Source organism: Podarcis bocagei, assembly GCF_964188305.1.
Source record: "Podarcis bocagei genome assembly, chromosome: 3".
Taxonomy (NCBI): Eukaryota; Metazoa; Chordata; class Lepidosauria; order Squamata; family Lacertidae; genus Podarcis; species Podarcis bocagei.
Window position 1 is genome coordinate 59,057,373 of NC_138127.1, and position 20,454 is coordinate 59,077,826.

General features: G+C 40.1%; 1 protein-coding gene across 4 annotated transcripts; it reads right to left on the reverse strand.

Moving 5' to 3' along the window:
* Positions 1-790: 790 nt before the first annotated feature.
* Positions 791-20,452, reverse strand: RNASET2 (ribonuclease T2). Of its 4 annotated transcripts, none has more exons than XM_081187475.1 (10): positions 20,320-20,452; positions 13,162-13,267; positions 11,802-11,868; positions 11,082-11,140; positions 10,047-10,104; positions 9,196-9,260; positions 5,502-5,615; positions 4,706-4,751; positions 4,034-4,108; positions 791-3,458 (listed from the first exon to the last, which is right to left on the reverse strand). In XM_081187475.1, the coding sequence occupies exons 2-10, from the start codon at positions 13,248-13,250 to the stop codon at positions 3,279-3,281; spliced, it is 753 nt and encodes a 250-aa protein (XP_081043601.1). In that variant the 5' UTR covers positions 13,251-13,267; positions 20,320-20,452; the 3' UTR covers positions 791-3,278. The 4 variants fall into 4 exon arrangements, with proteins under 4 accessions (XP_081043601.1, XP_081043603.1, XP_081043600.1 ...); XM_081187477.1 differs by lacking the exon at positions 20,320-20,452 and adding an exon at positions 18,362-18,459; XM_081187474.1 differs by lacking the exon at positions 20,320-20,452 and adding an exon at positions 17,528-17,681.
* Between the last annotated feature and the right edge of the window lie 2 nt (positions 20,453-20,454).

The following is a 20,454-nucleotide window of genomic DNA, read 5'->3' on the forward strand; positions in this document are numbered from 1 at the left end:
GACGATATCTTCCTATGAGTCGGTGACACTGTTTTACAATGATTCAGCACCTACTTAAAGTCCACTTCACTGATTTATGAGAATTACATCCATTATTTGCTTCAGGTGTCCTGTAACAATGTATTTTATTTCTTTATTTTTGGTGCAGACTTTCCCTGCTCTAAGACTGGATCCTGTTTTAGGTTTTTATGTTGATTTGCGTTGTTTGCACACCACTTAGTTTCTTTAAAAATATTCAGCAGTTTAGAAATACTTATAAACAAATAAATTAATAAATTATCGAGGGTATCCTCTATCTTCAGAGAAGAAACAGTCTATGGGGATGTGGTACTATTATTATAACAGTATTAAAGGTCATAAGAGGAAAAAGACCATCTGCAAAAGGGTGGTCAAGCTCCTTCAAATGAACAGCTTGCAGTAGTTCATCAAATTGTTTTAATTTAACAGCATACAAGCTAATAAACCTAAAGAGAAAAAATGGCATTGAACAATTTTATTGAAGAAAAACAGTAAGTAATTTGTAGATTGTAGTTTTATTGGTACTAGTCACTAATCAGACAAATCAGGAATCCATGTTTCTGTGAAAGGTCTCATTTAAGGCACTGATTACTGGCTTACAAAATCTATCAAAAAAATTATATACTGCTTGATTATAATAAAAACTCAGTGATTTACAAGAAATATTAGAATTATTAATAAAAGCAATTAAAAACTTTAAAAGGATAATTGAAATTAACAGTAAAAGATTAAGGCACATCAACATCTATGTGTTGTTGTTTCTTTTTTTGGGGGGGGAGGTTGCCTAAATTCTTTAAGCAGGCACCAGAACATGTACAGCAAAGGTACCTGTCTGATGTCAACAGGTAGGGAGTTCAAGAGTGCAAGTTGTGCCACACCAAAAGATAAACTTCTTACAATTGTAGAATGAGTATTATGTGGCAATTGTAGCAGTGCCAGTTCGCAATTCAAAGAGGTAGAGTGGGTACATATGGATCAGGCGATCCTGCAAGTAAACCAGGACCCCACAGGTCCCAAGTCAATAGTAAAACTTTGAAATTGGCTCAGTAACAACTCAGCGACCAGTGCACAGCAAATTTTGAGCAGAGATCTCTCACTCCTGCCAGTAACCATTCTGTAGCATTCTGCAGTAACAGCAATTGCCAGGTCAAGCACAAAGGATGTTCCACAGAATACATAGCATTAATCCAATACGGAAGTCAGTGTTGCCTGAACTATGGTGGTCAAGCTCTTCCAACGGTTGCAGATGTCACACCAGGCACAACTCCTAAAAGGTGATTCTAGCCACTGGGGCTACTTGGGCCTGAACTCGCAAAGCTAGATCCAGAATTACACCCCCCACCCCGCCCGACTGCATAGAGCTATCAGGGGGAGTGCAACTCTGTCCAGGGAAGGAAATTGCCCAATTTATTGGACACAGGAACCATTCACCCACAGTGCCTCCATCTTTTCAGGATTCAAGCTCAGCTCCCACCCACCTCATCCATTCTACTACTGTGTTCAGGCACTGGCCTAGGGCCTGCATGGCCTGCCCCAATTCAGAAGTTATAGAGAAACACAGCTGAAATGTCACCAGTGTACTAATAGCACCTTGCCCCAAAACGCCTAACGACCATTCCCAGTGGCTTCATATAGACATTAAATAGGACTGGAGACCAAATACTGCCCTGATAAGGTAACCACCAGAGGATCAAAAAGCACTCTCCCAGTGCTACTATCTGAATTATTGTAGCACAGTGCCCCCAATTACCATCCCACAGAACCAGTCCAGGATACCATGATATGAAAAAAAGAAGAGCTGACAAGGTAACACATAATTTCTCAACACGAGTATTTTTTTTTTTTAAGTGACATTTCCCAGAAGAGTGCTTGAAGTGACAGGCTCCAACTTATGCAAACTTTTGCCCCAAGCATTTGAAAGTGCTGGATGTAATCACTGATACAGAGAAATGGATCATGAATCCTGTCAAACTCATTTCAGTGCTAAAAACTAAGATCCACAGATGAAATCCCGGTGACTTTTTTTGGGGGGGGAATGGAAAAAGTACGCTCATGGAATGCGAGATGATAAACTGCTGCAGGCCCAAGCCAACATTTCTATTAAAAGTACTGGCCATGTTTGTTTGAACACAGGCAGCTCCCAATTTACATGGGGGTTGTGTGCCAAGGCTTACGTGAAATCGCATACACCCGAAACATCACCGGAAAAGCCGGAAAACACCTTGTTCCGTCCCTGCCCCACCCCTTTTTATGACGTTTTCTGGTCACTTCTGGGTTCAGCGTGATGCACGTGTGTGTGCTTGCGCACATATCAGACACATCTAAAATGGTCACTGCCTGTAGTAATTTCAAGCTTCAACATACTTGTTCTACAGTCACTCTGCTGATGCCAATGGCATTGCTTTGGAGTAAGATAAGCTATACATTACTGCTTTTGCCATAGAGACCAGAAACAGCTTGCTATTCGACCAGCTACCAACTATGTAGATTCACTTTCTCTGAAAGGAAGCAATCAGTATTGCATCTTCATTGTTGCCAACAATATTCAAAATGCAGAACTGCTTAATGGGGGAGGGGCTGGGGGAATGTTTCATGCCCTTTCTGAAACATATAGAAGAAGAAGAAGAGAAGAAGAGTTTGGATTTGATATCCCGCTTTATCACTACCTGAAGGAGTCTCAAAGTGGATAACATTCTCCTTTCCCTTCCTCCCCCACAACAAACACTCTGTGAGATGAGTGGGGCTGAGAGACTTCAGAGAAGTGTGACTAGCCCAAGGTCACCCAGCAGCTGCATGTGGAGGAGCGGGGATGCGAACCCGGTTCCCCAGATTATGAGTCTATTGCTCTTAACCACTACACCACACTGGCTCTCAGTGTGAAAGCTGTTCCATAAAATCCTAGTAGAATTACCTACTAATTCAGAATTTTGCTTTAGTGAAAACACTTTCAAGTAGTTACAACTCCTCAAAAAAGAAAAGCTAAGCTTTATGAAGCCCCCTATTAAAATATAAAATGGTAACTTAGTTGCCCAAATAAAAGAATAGCTATTCCATAGAATGCATCTTCTCCATTTATATAGCTTTAGTACCAATACTGTCATTTGCACATGTTCCGAAGCAAGTAGGATTTCAAAAATTTCAAATGAACTTTACAGTAAGTATCTTTGTGGGATAAAAAGATGGCTCTCTCTCTAAGTAATGCAATATGCTTTGTTGAATCTCAATGGTATTTCAAAAACTACATTTGCTTTCTTCCTGCTTCATTCATGCAGATGTGAAGGATAATATGTCAGTGTATCATTGCATATTTCCAAATCTTCCGTATGGTAGAAATGACCCTCAGGGGCAGGAGAAGAATCAGTCTTTGGCTCTGTACAGTTTCTCAGGGTAAACTCCTTGGTGATGCAGAATTTCATCTGGCCAATTATCTGTATATGACCCTGGTAGGAAAATAAAGCAAAAATGGAGCTTCTGTTTTAAAAGTCCACTATAGACATTTTTAGAAAAAGAGAAATATTAAACACTAAAGAGAAATTTTATTGGTTAATCAGTTGTGTGGCATTTGGGTGCAATGAAGCCATAATCTTGATAAACCAAGTGCTAATTGCTGCATTTAATGAGATATAGGTATACTACATTTTTTCATATTAAATAATATTGAATTATAATGCAATTTTTTGTTATTAGAGTACAATGTTATATTCTCAAGATGACTAAGAGGTAAGTAAACATGAACTAAAATGTATCATTTCAGATTCGGAAGATTTCAAGTTCTGTGAATATTAATTTGGATCTTAACAAAATTTGAGGACGACATCCCTCCAACATATGTTGAGAAATTGTTTAACAGATTTTCATCAAGGAATAGAGTGGGCTGAAAGGTTAACATAATGGATACAATTCTGTAAGACATCTTTATTTTCAAAAGTTGGGGGCAATCCCCACTTCAAGATGTCAAATATTAAAAACAATCTTTCTAAAAGAGAAAGGTTGACTAAGATTAATAAACAGATACCTCTTCTCCAGGAAGACACTGAATCTTTGGTGTTACACCATAAGCATCTGTAAGAGCATCTCTGATGGCTGCCAGCTAGGGATTAAAACATGAAAGAGTTAACATACCCCTTCAACAAATATTTACACAAAAAACTTTATGGAAAAGAAATATAAAGAATTATATTTAAATTTTGTTTTACGATGCAACACTAACATTTAACAGTTTACTAATACTATTATTACAGTGGTAGCTTGGTTCTCGAATGTAATCTGTTCTGGGAGTCCCTTTGACTCCCAAAACCATTCAAAAACCAAGGCACGGCTTCCAATTGGCTGCAGGAGCTTCTTGCACTCAAGCGAAAGCTGCATTGGACATTCAGTTTTTGAAAAAGGTTTGCAAACTGGAACACTTACTTCTGGGTTTGTAGTGCTTGGGAGCCAATTTGTTCAAGAGCCAGGCCATTCGAGTACTAAGGTACTACTCTGTATTTATTTATTTATACTCTGCTTTCCCCCCAGACAGGGGCTCTAGATAGTTTACAGATAAAATAGAGAAAGCTAAAACCATAGATCGATAATAATTTAAAAGGTACCAAACACAAATAGAATTAAAACAATACACCAAAAGACCTATTAAAAAACAACAACAAAACAATGGCATAGGACAATGCAAAACAATTTCTCCTCATACCTGGTAGCTGGTACTGCCTGGTGTTATCCCAACTTTCAAGAGATAACTGAAAAAGAGACACATTTCATCTAGCACTGATCAGGAAAAATTCACTACATGCAACTGTGTTATAGTCGGCCAATATTCTCACTTTGTACTGAGGTAAGACACCCTAGCCTCAGTTTGGGTAGGATGATTCTTTGGAGGTCTTTAAGCAGAGGCTTGACAACCATATGTCAGGAGTGCTCTGATGGCGTTTCCTGCTTGGCAGGGGGTTGGACTCGATGGCCCTTGTGGTTTCTTCCAACTCTATGATTCTATGATCATGAGACTCTAGAGGTGTGGCTAGCAACCCACATGAAACTTGTCCAGAGCACTTTAGATTCTATCTATACTTCACTTTTCCATGCACTTAATTTTCTCCTTATCTTCCCACAAGCTTCTTTGTTATTTTTGATAGCTGTTGGTATTCCTCAAAATATTGATCCCCAATATCTAAATGCATTGTGTTCAGTAGCTACTTGTTTGCCAGCGACCTACAGAACAGATACTTTCAATAAGAATGAACTGGAGTTCTTATTATTTTTTAAAATATATTCTCTACTAACCCTGAACTTTACTGGCAACTCAAGTTTTGGCCCACATAAAGAAACAATTAACATTTAAAGTCATATACACATATGCTGTCTCAGTGGAAAGTCCTGGCTGTTGGAAAGCAGTGGCTTGCTAACATTCGTGGAGCGCTATCTATAGCAAATATAGCTGCTGATGAATGCCTGTATGTTGCAGAGGTTTCCAAAGAAATCCATTTCCCCACCTGTTAAGATCAATTTTTTTATAGAGCTCCAGAGCTTTACTAAAGTACTTTTCCTCAGAATTAAGGGATTCCAGCATAGCAGCACAAGTCCCATGTTTCTCCCATTCATGCTTCCTACATAAAGAAAACAAAAGTGTTGGGTTACATCTTTAGATTTGGATGTATTCAGAGGTCTACAAAAAAATCTATAGCAAAAATACTTAAAATTTCAGAAGAAAAATTCAAATGTGTACCTGGTTAAACTTCCAACTCAAAGCACTCTTCCCCTTAAGCATTCTCATTCTTCATATCATTAAACATTTCGGAAGTCTCAATCACAATATTCATTTCTATGAATATACTCCCAATGTAGGAAGAGGGCAAGAGTGGCTGTTCTCTCCCCCACCCACTAAACCACAATCCCTAGATTCCCAGCTTTCGTTTTTATAAAAAGTAACTGTCTAGCAACTGTAGAATCTGACATATGAGGCAAAACTTGCAGGCACCATCCTCATTTGTGGTATGAGAAACCAGAAAACTTGCAGGCACCACTGGTGTTTTTCACCAACGAATGAAGCCAGAGCAATGTTTCACATTTAGGATCTAGCCAATTAGACGAAGTGAAGTCATTGCCAGACTCTTGAGAAGAAAGTTCTTTGTTTGCTTTCAAATTCTTTATGCTTGTTTTCCCTGGTGAAGTGATTGCTACCTTATTTGGGGGGGGGGGGGAATCAAGAATCAATTTTAGCATAGGTGTGATTATTTTTTTATTATTATTTATTAATTTTGTACTCTGCCCTTCAACCTGAAGATTGGGAAGCATCCCAGACACTGAAGAACTGTTATCTAATGCTAGTTCTGCAAATTTTATTCATTTGTTTGGTGTATTTACTCTGCCCCCTCCCCACAAAAATTCCTGCAGATGCCTATGGGTGCACTTCCTAAGACAGTGGTGTCCAAACTTTTTTCAAAGAGGGCCATGGGAGCCAACCAAAGGGCAAACCAAAGTTGTTGACCTTTTTCTAGGATTGAAATAGTTGAGGTTTTTGTTTTTTTTTAGGATTTTACCCCAGGAAATAAACTGCCACAGGGGCGGGCCGGATTAGGTCCCCAACCCAGAATTTGGACATGCCTGTCCTAAGAGATGCCATTTCAGGAGAGAAAAATCCCCATTTCAGTTTGGGACAAAACGATACAAAAAGTTGCATTTTTGAAGTAATGAAGTACAGAAAGGATATGTAAGCAGCAACAACCCTGTTTTATTTGGCCCTGGTTGCCCTTCGGGAACTCTTTATCTTTCCTACCCAAACATGCATCTTCCTCTCAGGAATGTGGGATGTTCTTCATACTGGATAGTTGCAAAATATGTACATTTTCACAAACATACATTCACAACTAGTAGCGCTGGTGTATATATATGTACACTCTGTAGATTTACAATTTCTGAGACCATACATCATGGTGTTGGCGGGGGTTGGGGAAGAAAGAGCACGTGTTGATAGGGATGGGTGATTAGGGTGAAATGGGGAGCTTTCCTTTCATGAAAACTTTGTGTTAATTTAACTTTGGATCCAAACAGATATCTGAAATGTGTTACCTATACCTTGCTCCTACAATATTATTTCCCCCCTTATATTTATAGTTTAGTTTTTATATAACCCTTACAACCCCCACCCAAATCAGCTCCAGGTGTTGGGAGATCCTCCAAAGGTGATTGGGAGGCAATGCAGGAAGGGGAGAGGACGGGGAAGTCCTGCTGCATAAGTGGAAGCCTGCTGGATATTTCCCCATTGTGATTTTGGGTTCCAAATTATTTCCCATAGTGAAGAGAAACTTGTATGCTTGAATACTCTTGAATCTTTTTCTGTATTAATGGAGTTCTTCAGGTGTTTGGCTCTGTATTTTGCAAGGAACCTGTTGCTACTCAGAAAGAGATAAACTAGTAGAATGCTTCAGTTCAAAGACATAGCATTTCTACATCTTCTGCTTCATATGAAATTGGAAACTATGGAAACCACAAATGCTGAAAGCTTCTGCATATAAGAAAAACTAGGGGTTGTTTTTTTTTCATTTGTCAGTTGACAAGAAAACCATCTTGTCCTTGTTCCTAGCAGATTTCCACTTGTCAAATATGAAGCACGATGTCACTAGCTTGACTGCATCACAGAAAAAGACAAAGGTTAATTGTTCAATATTCTCTTTCAGTGCGTGTTGTCAGCGCTAAAGCTTTGTACAGATTCTTCCTCCTTTCAAGGTTACAGAGGAGGTTAGAGAAAGAGGAGCACCACACATAGAAAACAGATAGGACTTTGCACATTCAACATACAAATTCTATTTATTTATTTAGGGTAAGTTCCTGACATATCAATGGGACAGCTAGGGAACAGAGAAAAGCAGCGCACATTACAGCAAACTGCATTCTCTGTTCTCCACTACCAGTTTTTGGACTTTTGCACTATGTTCACATTATATAGCTTTGGGCTCCAATATGGAATTGTGCATGCAGCCATCAAGAGTGTGATGCTGCAACTATGGCCCAACACTGCCATTAAGGGAGATGTGTGGCTGGCTCTAACCCTTGATTCATCAGCAACATCTCGTAAAGAAAGACATATGGCATGACACACTATCACTGTGCGCACTACTCCTGGGCCCACTCCACTTTATTGGCTGCCACTTGTGCAGGGCAAAGAACACACGGAGCACAGGGATATTATATCACATATCATTTTTACTAGACAGTTCCATGGAGACATTGGTTGTGACGGCAATATGCTCGCCATAATGGCTAGTTTTGGCCTGTATTTCAGTCCAGTTTCAAACAGAGCAGAAAGCACCTTCAATTGGAAGAAATGGGAATTATACCTCAGCCATGCTTGATGGACTGCTCTAAAGAATAAATGCTGTTTCTGCCATATCAGACTTAGAGAAAGAAATAAACTCTGCCCCCCAAATAAACAATATAAGCTTGCAGAAATCTAAAATTCTGCCTGAGAATGTCAGTGGCTCAGGATTCAGTTGTGTGGCCTGGCCTTGGGGACTTTATTACTTTATTATGTTGTATATCTGACATTGAATTGCTAATTTTAACAATATGGGATTGTTTTATTGCTATGTTTTAAAATGTTATCTATTGTACGTTATTGTTGTTTTTCATGTGGCCTGCTTTGGGAGGAATTTTATTCCTGAAAGGTGGTCTAAAATAAATAAATAGCACTGAGATCTGGTACATATATTACTCTGACATAAAATTCCATATATCCTAAAAACTTACAGAGGATTGGATCCAGACTTTGCCTTCTGCCAACAGAAGGACTCCCATCTGTCTACCCAAAGTTTCTGATCCAGTGCAGTCCCACTGACAGAAAGGGGGGCATTTTTGTCAGTTATTTCATTTTCCTGCAAAGGCCCATCTGGCAGTTGGGAAACACCCAAGCAAAGCATGGGGAGTGCGGAGTGAGGGGAAATGGGTGGCAATGGTCCACTTTTTCAGATGCTGCTGATGTCAGCAGAAGAAACTATCGATCTAATGCAGAGATTTGTGTGGGTGAAAAGGGAAATAAAGCAATGGCATAATAATTTCTAGAAGTTCTGTGCTAGATTTCACTTTCACCTAGTTCCTATGGATGTCCAGAGTCTATCCACTCTGGTGAAAAAAACTGAAAATGAATAATTTTGTAACGCTACCAAAATTTTTAAAAGTGGCACAACTCACCAGAAAAAGGTATGGTTTGGATGAAGCACATCTGGCCAATATTTCTTCATGTCACCCATGAGATCCTATAAGTAAGTAATTAAGTAAGTAATGTAAGTAAAGGCTCTCATAAGCTAAAAAGCAGCACTGAGCTCCAAATAACATGCAGCTACAATGAGAACATGACCCTATCCCTGGCTGTAAAGACTGCAGAGCAAACACAGGTATGGCAGCATCCCCATGTACACTTATGCCTGCAGACTGTAAATCATAAGGAGCAAACCCAGTATTTCAGCTCCTGGCTGCCATAGGACTATGCCAGTATTAAAAGCTATGGACTACTCAGCAAGTTTTTTGGATGGGGCTCAGGGGATCATCAGATCTCTTCAGCTACAGTCTGCATTAAAAAACAAAACAAAAACCTTGTGTGGTCATCTCATGCATAAGCTTCTTCCATGCATGGCACAGAGCAACAATATTGAATCTTCTATTTTTGTAGAATGTCACATATCTACTCTTAATTTCATTTATAAATGCTGTATTTGGTATGAAGCTGTAAGTGGGGCAGGGGGAGGGGAGGGAGAGGGAGGGTGTTAAGTGTGCTCTCTGTTCCTGTTTTGGAAAATAGAAAAAAACAAACAAAACAACAACAACAATAAATGAAAAAACAAACACTTTATCTATAAAATAAAATAAAATGTAATGTCTTGTGATCTACCACAAACCTTTGGAGTGGGATGGTACAGCAAGAGATTTAGAATAAAATAGCATATCTACGTCTAATAGCAATTGACAGGCTATGAAAAATCTGGATGAGGCAACAGCAAAAAACAAAACCATACTCAGAATCTGCATTTTCATATAATTTATACCTGAAGTTCAGATAAGTTAAAGTGCCAAGTTCTATTACAGTCTTCTGCTTTATCAGGCCTATGAGAGAATAAACAGAACAAAATTTAAATGCCCCTAAACAGTGGTGGATGAAACTGGTATACATAATATTTCAATCTGAAATTAAATTTGGAAAAAATGAATCCCTTTTCTACAATATTACGCCTAAGACAAAGCTTTCACAGTATATCACTATAAAAACAAATAAGCTACATAAAAGCTTCCCTAGCAGTTTCAAACTGCATTGAGATCCAATAGCATGTACAAGTAGAACTTGACCTGTCTATCAAGCATCTATGTATCTATCTATCTCCTAAACATAATTGATTTTTTCTTTGTTAAAAATAGGACAAACTTCAGTGATAATGAAATGTGCAGAAATGCATCAATTTCAACCAAGAGGTGCTGATCCGTACTTGCATTTTCTCAGAGGTGGAGGACAATGGAAACAGGAATGAAGGCATTTTAAAAATATTGTGATTATGCATTTAAAGTTGTCGCCTTTCTTGAATATTGAATAGGGTGGTTATTTATTCCAAATGAACAGAGATGGTATACTATTACTGTAATAGTCTTGTCAAATGTAAGACACTACCAGCTTGTAAACAGATGTAGTGTAAGTGGCCATTGTTGTACTTAATAGTTTGACATGCATAAAGTAGGTGTAAAATAGTAAGGGTTAGATGCCACTAAAACAGAGGTGGGGCATCTGTGGTCCTTCAAATGCTGTTGTGCAACAACTCCCATCATCCCTAACCATTGGCTATGCAGACTGGAGCACATGGGAGTTGGTGTCCAGCAATGTCTGGAGGGTCAAAGGTTCCCCAGCCTGGCACTAAAACCACCAAGGTTTGTGGTTGAGCATTCAGTGGCCTTGCAGCTAAGCATACTGCTCCAATCCCTGGAGAATCCAAATTCAAGGTCACCACCATTCAAGGAATTATATAGGTCATCTAGGCCAAACTCTTAATTAAATGTTATATAATGTAGCATTATTTTCAGAGTTAAAACCTTACCAGAGTCCATGGATTGTCCAGTACAATAGTGGATCTTCTTTGCAATCATGTTCATTCATCTGCAGAAAACAAGTCAACCAATTTATCAGGGAAAGCCAGTTTTTATGCTAAAACAAAAACACACACAGTTTTAAGCTAAATAGTTCCAATATTCAAACTTAGCTAAACCTGCCAATTGCTATAGCTGTTAAAAGAACAGGAGAATTAATATCATTATTATTATTTATTAAATTAAATTTATTAAATTTCTATGCTGCTGTAAAATTGGTTATCTACCACTAGCTTTTATGATAGGGCTACGTATACATTTGAATAAATGCACACCTTTATTAACAACGACGTGTTAATAAACACGGGTGGCGCTGTGGTCTAAACCACAGAGCCTAGGGCTTGCCAATCGAAAGGTCAGCAGTTTGAATCCCCACGGCAGGGGTGAGCTCCCGTTGTTCGGTCCCAGTTCCTACCCACCAAGCAGTTCGAAAGCACGTCAAGTACAAGTAGATAAATAGGTACCGCTCCGACAGGAAGGTAAACAGCGTTTACGTGCGCTGCTCTGGTTCACCAGAAGCGGCTTAGTCATGCTGGCCACATGACCCAGAAGCTGTCTGCAGACAAACACCGGCTCCCTCGGCCTAAAAGTGAGATGATCGTGTAACCCCAGAGTCATCCGCGACTGAACCTAACGGTCAGGGGTACCTTTATCTTTTATTAACAACTCACCTTACATACTGTCACTGGCCACTGATGCACAAGGTACAACATTTCCCACTTATGAGGATGATCATCACTGAAACATAAAAAATATATTTTTCAAGATGTTTGAAGAACAGAAAGGCAGCAAGCAACAATAGAAATTTTGGGGAATCTTTTTTTGGATCTTTAGTATCAATTTTTACAGCTGTTAAAATGTGCTGTTCTACCAGCTTTGTAGGACGTAGGTGGTGCTGTGGTCTAAACCACTGAGCCTCTTAGGCTTGCCGATCAGAAGGTTGGCGGTTCAAATCCCCACGACGGGGTGAGCTCCCGTTGCTCGGTCCCAGCTCCTGCAAACCTAGCAGTTCGAAAGCACGCCAAAAAGTGAAAGTAAATAAATAGGTACCACTCCGACGGGAAGGTAAATGGCGTTTCCGTGCACTGTTCTGGTTTCGCTAGAAGCGGCTTAAGTCATGCTGGACTGTGACTGAACTTAACTGTTAGGGGTCCTTTACCAGCTATGAACACAGCAACCTAATACTACAATGGGATTTTCTACTGCTTAGTATAAGATAACTTGAGCCATTTTCTATGGTCCTTTACTACAACAAGAATGTTAAGGTCCTGATCCAAATAAACCGAAAACTGCAAGCAAAGTCTGAGGTTTGTTCTGAAGCTTCTACAGCAACTGTTCAAACTGCTGAAGAAACACGTTTTTCATTTCAAAATGAAGCTTGCCTTGGCAACCTTATGAGCTGCAGTGGTGGAAACAACAAAGAAATATCCAGTTGCAAACACAGTTCTCCATTGTATGCTTCAAAAGATTTGGTGAACCGTGGTTCAAAGCATTCATTTACCACATTTGTTTTGAGAAAAACCTGAGATAGTTCATCTTATGTGATGGATAGCAAATAAACATAGGCAAGCAAAAGTGAAATTAACTAGAAGAAAATGACTGCTATGGTTATTAAAAATGATTAAACTAAGAGTAATACAATATGATGGGAAACACAACACTTTGTTTTTTGAGAGAACTTAGAGAACTACTGTTTAACAAAGCCACACTCTAAGAGTAAAATGCAGGGCACACCTAACTGGAATAATTTATAGTGAGATGGACATACATTCCCCCCCCCCCCCGGACTTGCTAGGTCAGTTTGTAGACCTCTTTCTGGATTTATTTTCGTGCAATGCTGATTCTAAAACCAGGAAAGTAGAGAGAGGTGTGTAGAAAAGATAAAGTGTATCTTCACTGCTCTGTCCACTTTTGCCTCTGGCTGAAAAGAGGTTATCCACACCTGCAATAGTATTTGGCTGAAATAGGACACAGAGCACAGAAGTCATTAAAACTGCCTTTCTTCACTGCACAAGATGTTTCAATACTTACGATTCCTCCAACTCATGTGTAGCAGTCCCACCAAAGATAGCAAGCCAAAAGCACCCAACAAACAAACAGTATGGAGTAAAAGGATTCATGCTCCTTTTTGGTGACTCTATGATAGAAAAGAAAACATGTAAACACAAGACCACAAACAGGCAACTGTTAGAAGTGAATGAGAAATCAAACTTTTGACCCTCCAGATTTTGTTGGACTCCAGCTCCCATCAGCCCCAGTCAGCATGGTCAATGGTGATGGGATTTGTAGTGCAGCAACATCTGAAGGGATACAGATTCTCAATCACAGTTTTAAAACACATGATACCATGAACGAGAACTGAAATTTTAGAAGTGCTGCCAATCAACCTGCAATAGTCCTTGAAAATTGTGCATGACTTTCCAAAAGGAAAATCATATCCTAATATCAGGACTCTGTTTATCCTTTCATTTGCTAATTTATTTGTTCCAGTAGACACTGGGGGCAGATTTCCTGATAAACAAGTCCTATGTATTAGTTCAGAACTACACATATACTCAATTCAAATATACAATGTGATTTCTATGCAATGTGCAAGAAAGTCACACCCAGTGACATTATACCTTTGCAATTTTTAAAACTGTGAACCCTAGTGATCAAGGCTGCAGTCTAATACAAACTTAAATGCTCTTAAACAAATTGAAATCAATTGACTTAACCAAGCCTAACTCTGTGGGTTGAATCCAACCTTAGAATGTGGCCTGGCCAACTTATGAAGTATAACATTTATCCTGATTAACTGAACACAACACATTTAAAAAGGAGTATATTCCTCTAAGAGTCACTTTGCTTTTCTCCATAAATGCTGGCTGTTTGAACAGCAGGTTGAGATATGAACACAGCACTCAGTGGAGACACATTATTTATAAGGAAAACTAATTCCACAAACAGGTGGCGGCATTATTAAGAACCTTTAAGAACTGTTTCAGTGTTTCCAGTGGTAACGCAAGTATCTTATTGGATGTCATTCTTCTTTGCTAGGTTTCCTAATGTTTCCTGCGAGATTTCTTTTTCTCTCTGTTGAAGTAACATGGATCTTAACATGATTATACGGGGGCTTATTCCAATGTTACTGTAGGTAAAATATCCACATGCAGATGGTTCCCAAGGAGCATCACAGATCTCTGCTCCCCACTCCCTTTGCAGTGAGAAAGGTGTGCATAAATCTGAGACCAGATAAGGTGGTGGTGGTGGGGAGCTGGCAATGGATAAATATGAAAGGTGAAGGAACCTGCAGGAACTTGACAAAATGACTGCGTGCATGAGAAGGGAGAAAAAACAGGACTTGATGAGACTGCATATCACAGGGCTCAAGAGAACAGAGTGAGCCTTATAAACAAACCAAGTGGTTTGGGCCTTCTATATTTTCTGGCTTTGCTAAAGCCATTAAATGCATGCAAACATATTTGAGCACTACTCAAAACTTCCTTTAAATGTCTTCAAATAAAACCCCTGAGAATTAAATGGTGTTAAAAAGTAGGCAACGGATCACAAAAAGCCAAAACTCTCTCCATAAGTCAATTAAAGGGGAGTATTTGTATTTAAGCTGATTCTGTTCTGTTCATGCATCAACTTACCTGGCACAAAACCAACTCCAGTCAGATCAAGTCAAAACAGAATCATCTTCAAACACAATAAAATATATATGCATAAAGCAGAACTCCAATTCCTCTTCACTACCACTCACTTCTTGTGCTTTTCCTTGATGAACTTTCTTTATTTCTCATCTTAGTTCCCCAACAACTTGACTACCCTAGAATTAGAAGCCCCCCCCCAATTCTGCTGTTTCTAAAACATTCAACAATGCTCTATTATTTGAGTTAAAAGCAACCTCTCTTAAAAATTATCATCTTAAACCTGGGGACTACACTATAGACACTACAACATGTACCCTGAGACTACAGTGCTGAAAGCAGCACACACTGAAAGCAGCATACACCGGCCAATGTCTAGGGGACCAAAGGCCATATAAGACTGCTCATGGAAAGGGGGAGACAAACCTGGCCCCATTCATCGGCCAGAAAATGAGCAGCTGAAGGAAGTTTGATTTCATCTCTTTCAGGAAAGAACCCTTGGTTTCAACTGCTAGCTATCTTGGGGCTGAAGAAGCAAGGAGGAGGACATTTTGTTCCATTTAACTAACTGCTATTCAAGAAAGAACAGGAGCAAGGGAAGATTGATCTGGTCCTCATTCAGTGCAAATGCCTTGTTTTAGCTCACCATTTTGTTCTAGTCTTAAATAAGCGAACTTCCTTCTCTACTTATCCCCACCAATTTTCTTTCCGTGTGCCTCCTCATAAGCATAATGACAGTGACTTCTCTTTTTTTTTCTTCTTGATGCAAGCTGTTTGTTTGGGGAGACAGTAGTTGTCTAAAAGAGTGGGATAAAACAATAAACACTTCCCAAACAGGTCAATGAGGTCTGAGCATACTTAGTAGCCACAAAATGCTAGCTAACCATTGAGAGGGGGACAAGAGGAGGAAATGACAGATGGCTGCCACTAGCCTGAAGACAAAGAAGCACCACTTCCGCAGCTATAAACAGCACAAGACTCTAGTCACAGGAACAGGTCTACAGGCTGAAGCAGGGGGGCACAAATGTTGGCTGGCCTTGCCAGACAAGCCAAAAACTGTTGTTGACAAGACTCTACTCCTCATCTTCATTGGAAGCAAATGCAGAGAATCACAGAACTGTAAAGGTGGAGTGTACCCAAGGGTCATCTAGTCCAACTCCCTGCAATGAAGGAATGTCAACTAGATCATACAGAAGATGTTTATTCATAAATGAATTCTGTTGTGTACAATGGGATTCATCTTCAAGTAAGCAGCCTCAGCTCCTGACCTTGTGAGGTGCTGTTCTGCTCTCCAACTCCAACTTTTTGAGAAAAGGCTTTTTTTCATGAATGCCCACTGAGCCATTTGAGTATTTTGGCTGCCCAATGCAAGAAGAAGAAGAAGAAGAGTTTGGATTTGATATCCCGTTTTATCACTACCCGAAGGAGTCTCAAAGCTGCTAACATTCTCCTTTCCCTTCCTCCCCCACAACAAACACTCTGTGAGGTGTGTGGGGCTGAGAGACTTCAAAGAAGTGTGACTAGCCCAAGGTCACCCAGCAGCTGCATGTGGAGGAGCGGGGAAGCGAACCCGGTTCACCAGATTACGAGTTGAGATTATCACTCTTAACCACTACACCACACTGGAAGAACAGCCTGTCCCAACCTTCCCCAACAGAACCAAAGGAAAAGTCTAGGGCTCATTTTGGCTCTGCACAGCCAAAAGATTCTGAGCACCTTGGCTACCTACTGTAGAGAAGGACTCTTTCCCATTATTTTTGAGCCCTTCAAAGCTTAACACAACTGCAGGGAAGATCCCCTCGCATCACCCTCATTAAAGGGTACAGGAAATACCTGTCATAGGATAGGAAGGATGAGTGTGGCATCAAGCCACATGATACAGTAATGTGGACATTTCAGTAATCTGAAACTAATCCAGACTAAGACCACTCAGTGGTTAGACAAGAGGCTGTGTGGGATGCCTAGGGACAATATCTTGCCTTACAGAAGAAAGGTAATCAATATCAATGCAAATATTGGAAGCCAGAAAACTGTCAAACCAAGAATAGAAACTAGGTGCTTGTAATCAATTAAAAAAGCAGCTCCGGAAAATGCATATTGTGAAATGTTTTGAGAACAAAGCAGCCACAAATCTAAAAACAATTCCTCCAAACTCTACTTCTACCCAGAACTTCCACCATGCAACTCACTATAAAATAATTCAAAATCTCTTTCCCTTTTGACATGCGCAGTGTATATTGCCAATACACTTCGCTACAGAACAGCTCCGGCCCGAGGCAGCCTCGCATAACAGAAGTGCCAAATACACACATACAGCTGCTCCCTAACCCCCTTTGTTCGAAGTCATCCTTGCCGAGTTACATGCTACAATCTCCCAACCGCCCACAGGGTTCAAACGTCCTACGCCCGGAATGATTTCGAGGAGAAAAGCCCTAAGAAACCACAGCCTCCAACTGCCACCTCTCGCCCAGCGTCTTCTTTATGGCTAGGAGAAAATCCCGCTATGTTCACTGCTGCGTACTTGTACAGTACATAGGACTAGATACCAAATTGTGTAGGTACAAAGTTCCACTAGTTATTGGAAGTAAGTCCTATTAAACACAGTGTGACTTACTTCGAATAAACATATACCCGGCTCTACAGCTGCCGCTCTGAGCTGCATATTTGCTTAGAACTCGAAAACAAACAAAACGCACCAGGGAGACTTAACTTCCAAGTTACAATCTTTCAAGAGATTACGATTTATATAAAAAAAATCAACTCACAAGTTTAACCGGCTGTTTTTGTACCTGCCTTGCAGGAGCTGAACTAGAAAACTGGTGCAAGGGCGCATCAGCTTTCACTTCCCTACAGGAACCAGCACTTCCGCTGGGCGACTAAATCCCGCCCACACACAGCCTCTCGCTGAGCCCCTTGTGGGTCGTTCGTGCCTAGTCAACGGAAAAGAGGCATTGCGTAAGTGCAGCGAGCGGACTGCTATGCCTCCACTTGTCTCCTGCATATAATAAAAAAGATTTTTCTTTTTCTGTTGCTGTTTGCCACAAATACTCAGATGGCTTTTCAGATCTCAGGGTCTCCACCCACCCCCACTCCCTTTAGAAAAAAAGAGTGGCTCTGTTTAGGATCTTTCTTTCTTTCTTTCTTTCTTTCTTTCTTTCTTTCTTTCTTTCTTTCTTTCTTTCCTTTCTTTCTTTCTTTCTTTGTTTAGGATCTTTCTTTCTTTTTTACTACTTCCTAGTTTTACAAAAGGTTGCTGGAGTTTGAAGGCTTTGGGTGCTTCGGTTTCTGTAAAAGCAGAAAGCTTACACATGCCAAACCTAAACATTTTTGTTTTGTTTTTTATTATGTATTTTGTCTTTTTCTCTTGTACTTTTATGCTATGAACTGCCCTGAGATCTTCAGATGAAGAGCAGTGCACAAATTTAAATAATAATAGTGAAACTGCAAATTACCAAGTACAAACAAACAGACCTATAAGCTAAAGACTCACATGGTGTGCTTATTTATAAGTCTTATGAACTTCAATAGTGGTTATTCCTAAACAAGTACAGTGGTACCTCAGGTTAAGAACTTAATTCTGTAAGCATAAAATTGCATACTTGTCTTCGGCTTCAGAAGTCAGCAGTTTTAAAGTACTGAACAGATTTTTGGTGCCACCTGCAGCATAATTCTAGAAACAACAAACACTAAAAATCATGCAATTTTCATGAGAAAAAAGGAATCACATTAAATATTAGGGTAGCTTTTCACACTAAGTACAATGCACATTTCTACAAGCTTGGCATTGACATTAGTTTGGGGGCTTATTTCATCTCTGTAAGGCAGGGCCACTGTGCAATGATAAACACTCAACACAGTACTGTACATTACATCTTGGTTTACAGCAGACTGGTTTAGCAAAAACTGGCCCTAGAAGTATTGCTCAGCATAGGTTAAAATCCCTAAGGTGATTGTGTACCCTTCTTGTTGCTTTCAGCAGAACAAAATTTAAAAGGGGTGAAGGGTTTTTAAAAAATAAGCTGATTCTGATGTTACTTACACCCAGGTATCACGAAAGTGTTTTGAGCTGACCAGTAATATCCACTCTGAGTGAGATTCCCCCACCCCACCCCGCATCACAGTTACATTGGATGTTTCCTTGCTCTAATTAAATCTTAAAGCTGCAATCATATGCACACTTACCTGGGAGTAAATCTCACTGAACATAGTGAGTCTAGCTTCTTAGTAAACAGGCATAAGATTGTGGCATAAAATAAACATTTCTAGCCCTTTCCAATTTTGTTAGCATCTACCATTTTACAATTCCACCCTGCCTTATTTGGACTGTCATCTGATTTAACCATAATTAGTACAATAGGTACATGCAGGAACCAGCAAAGCAACCCAATCCTGTGCATGTTACTCACAGATAAAGTGTTCATAGACAGGTGCAGCCTAAATAATTTCTGAAGATACCTTCAGCTCTTGATCCTATTACAGTTACCACATACATATTTTCAGGATACAGCCCTTAAGACGCCTAACTAGAATTTATGGGTGTGTTCACAATTCCATTTTAGAGACAATATGTTGCTCCTCCCATCACATCGCTTTGCCCCTAGCTGTTGACATCAACAGTTTAAGTGTCAGATTCATTTCTGTTTGTGTACACACCAGTGGGCGTTGATAGGCAGGGATGTATTTACGCATGCAAACGTGTTCACAACTTAGCTGGAGATGAATTGCCTTAAAGGTTTCATTGGTGTAAAGATGGATTGAACAACAGTACAGTACTGTACATCGAACAGTAATATTTCACAAAAAGTGTGTTTTGGACAACATGTAAGAACAGATTAAACACCCAGCACTGCACACACAAGTGCACAGTAAACGGAAGTGTGAACGCAGCCTTAGACTTTAGTTGTATACTATGAGGAGGTATAACATTGGGTACAGCCAATAGAGCTTGAGTTTAAGTAGTTTTAGGATTGGAGCATAAGTAAATGCTTCATGAATTACAGTACATTTAAGGATACCAGTCATTTAACAAAAAATAGTGCCTAGTGGTTCAAAATATTTTCTTCCAAATCCATGTACATTGAATTGGATTGCAGGTATTCATTGTTTTGGAGTTTGGTATTTTTGCAGTTCTGTTTAAGCAGGCCCTTTCTCCTCTAGTTATATTCTGCGACAATGAACCTTCATTGGACAATAGTCCGCGAAGAGCCGTGTGGCAAATGAACTCTATCATACTGTATCTATGCCTTATGAAAGTGCAGTGCATATTCTACCATTTTGCACACCAGCCGGAGTGAAAAAAACGTACCAACAAAACCCCGCTCTATGTATTTCCATTCAGGACTGAGCCTGCAATCCTAACCTACCTGGGAGTAAGCCCCATTGAATTCAACAGGACTTACTTCTCAGTAGGATCGGTTAGGATTGCGCCGGCAGCCTCGTTCAGCGGTAGCAAGAACCGCAGAGCCCCATCTAGCGAAACATCGCCTCCTTCTAAACCTCCCGCCTCTTGCGCTCCCCAGCCAATCGCGGAGCCGGATCGCAAGCAGCCCGTTCCTACCCGCACATTCGACGCGCGCGGAAGCGCGGCTCGCTGGGCAGCCTCCTCCAAAGTGGGCGGCGACTGCGGTCAGGAAGTCATTGGCCCACTGCGCTCCGCCTCCTTCCCGGCAAATATCCCCTTTTGCCCCAGAGC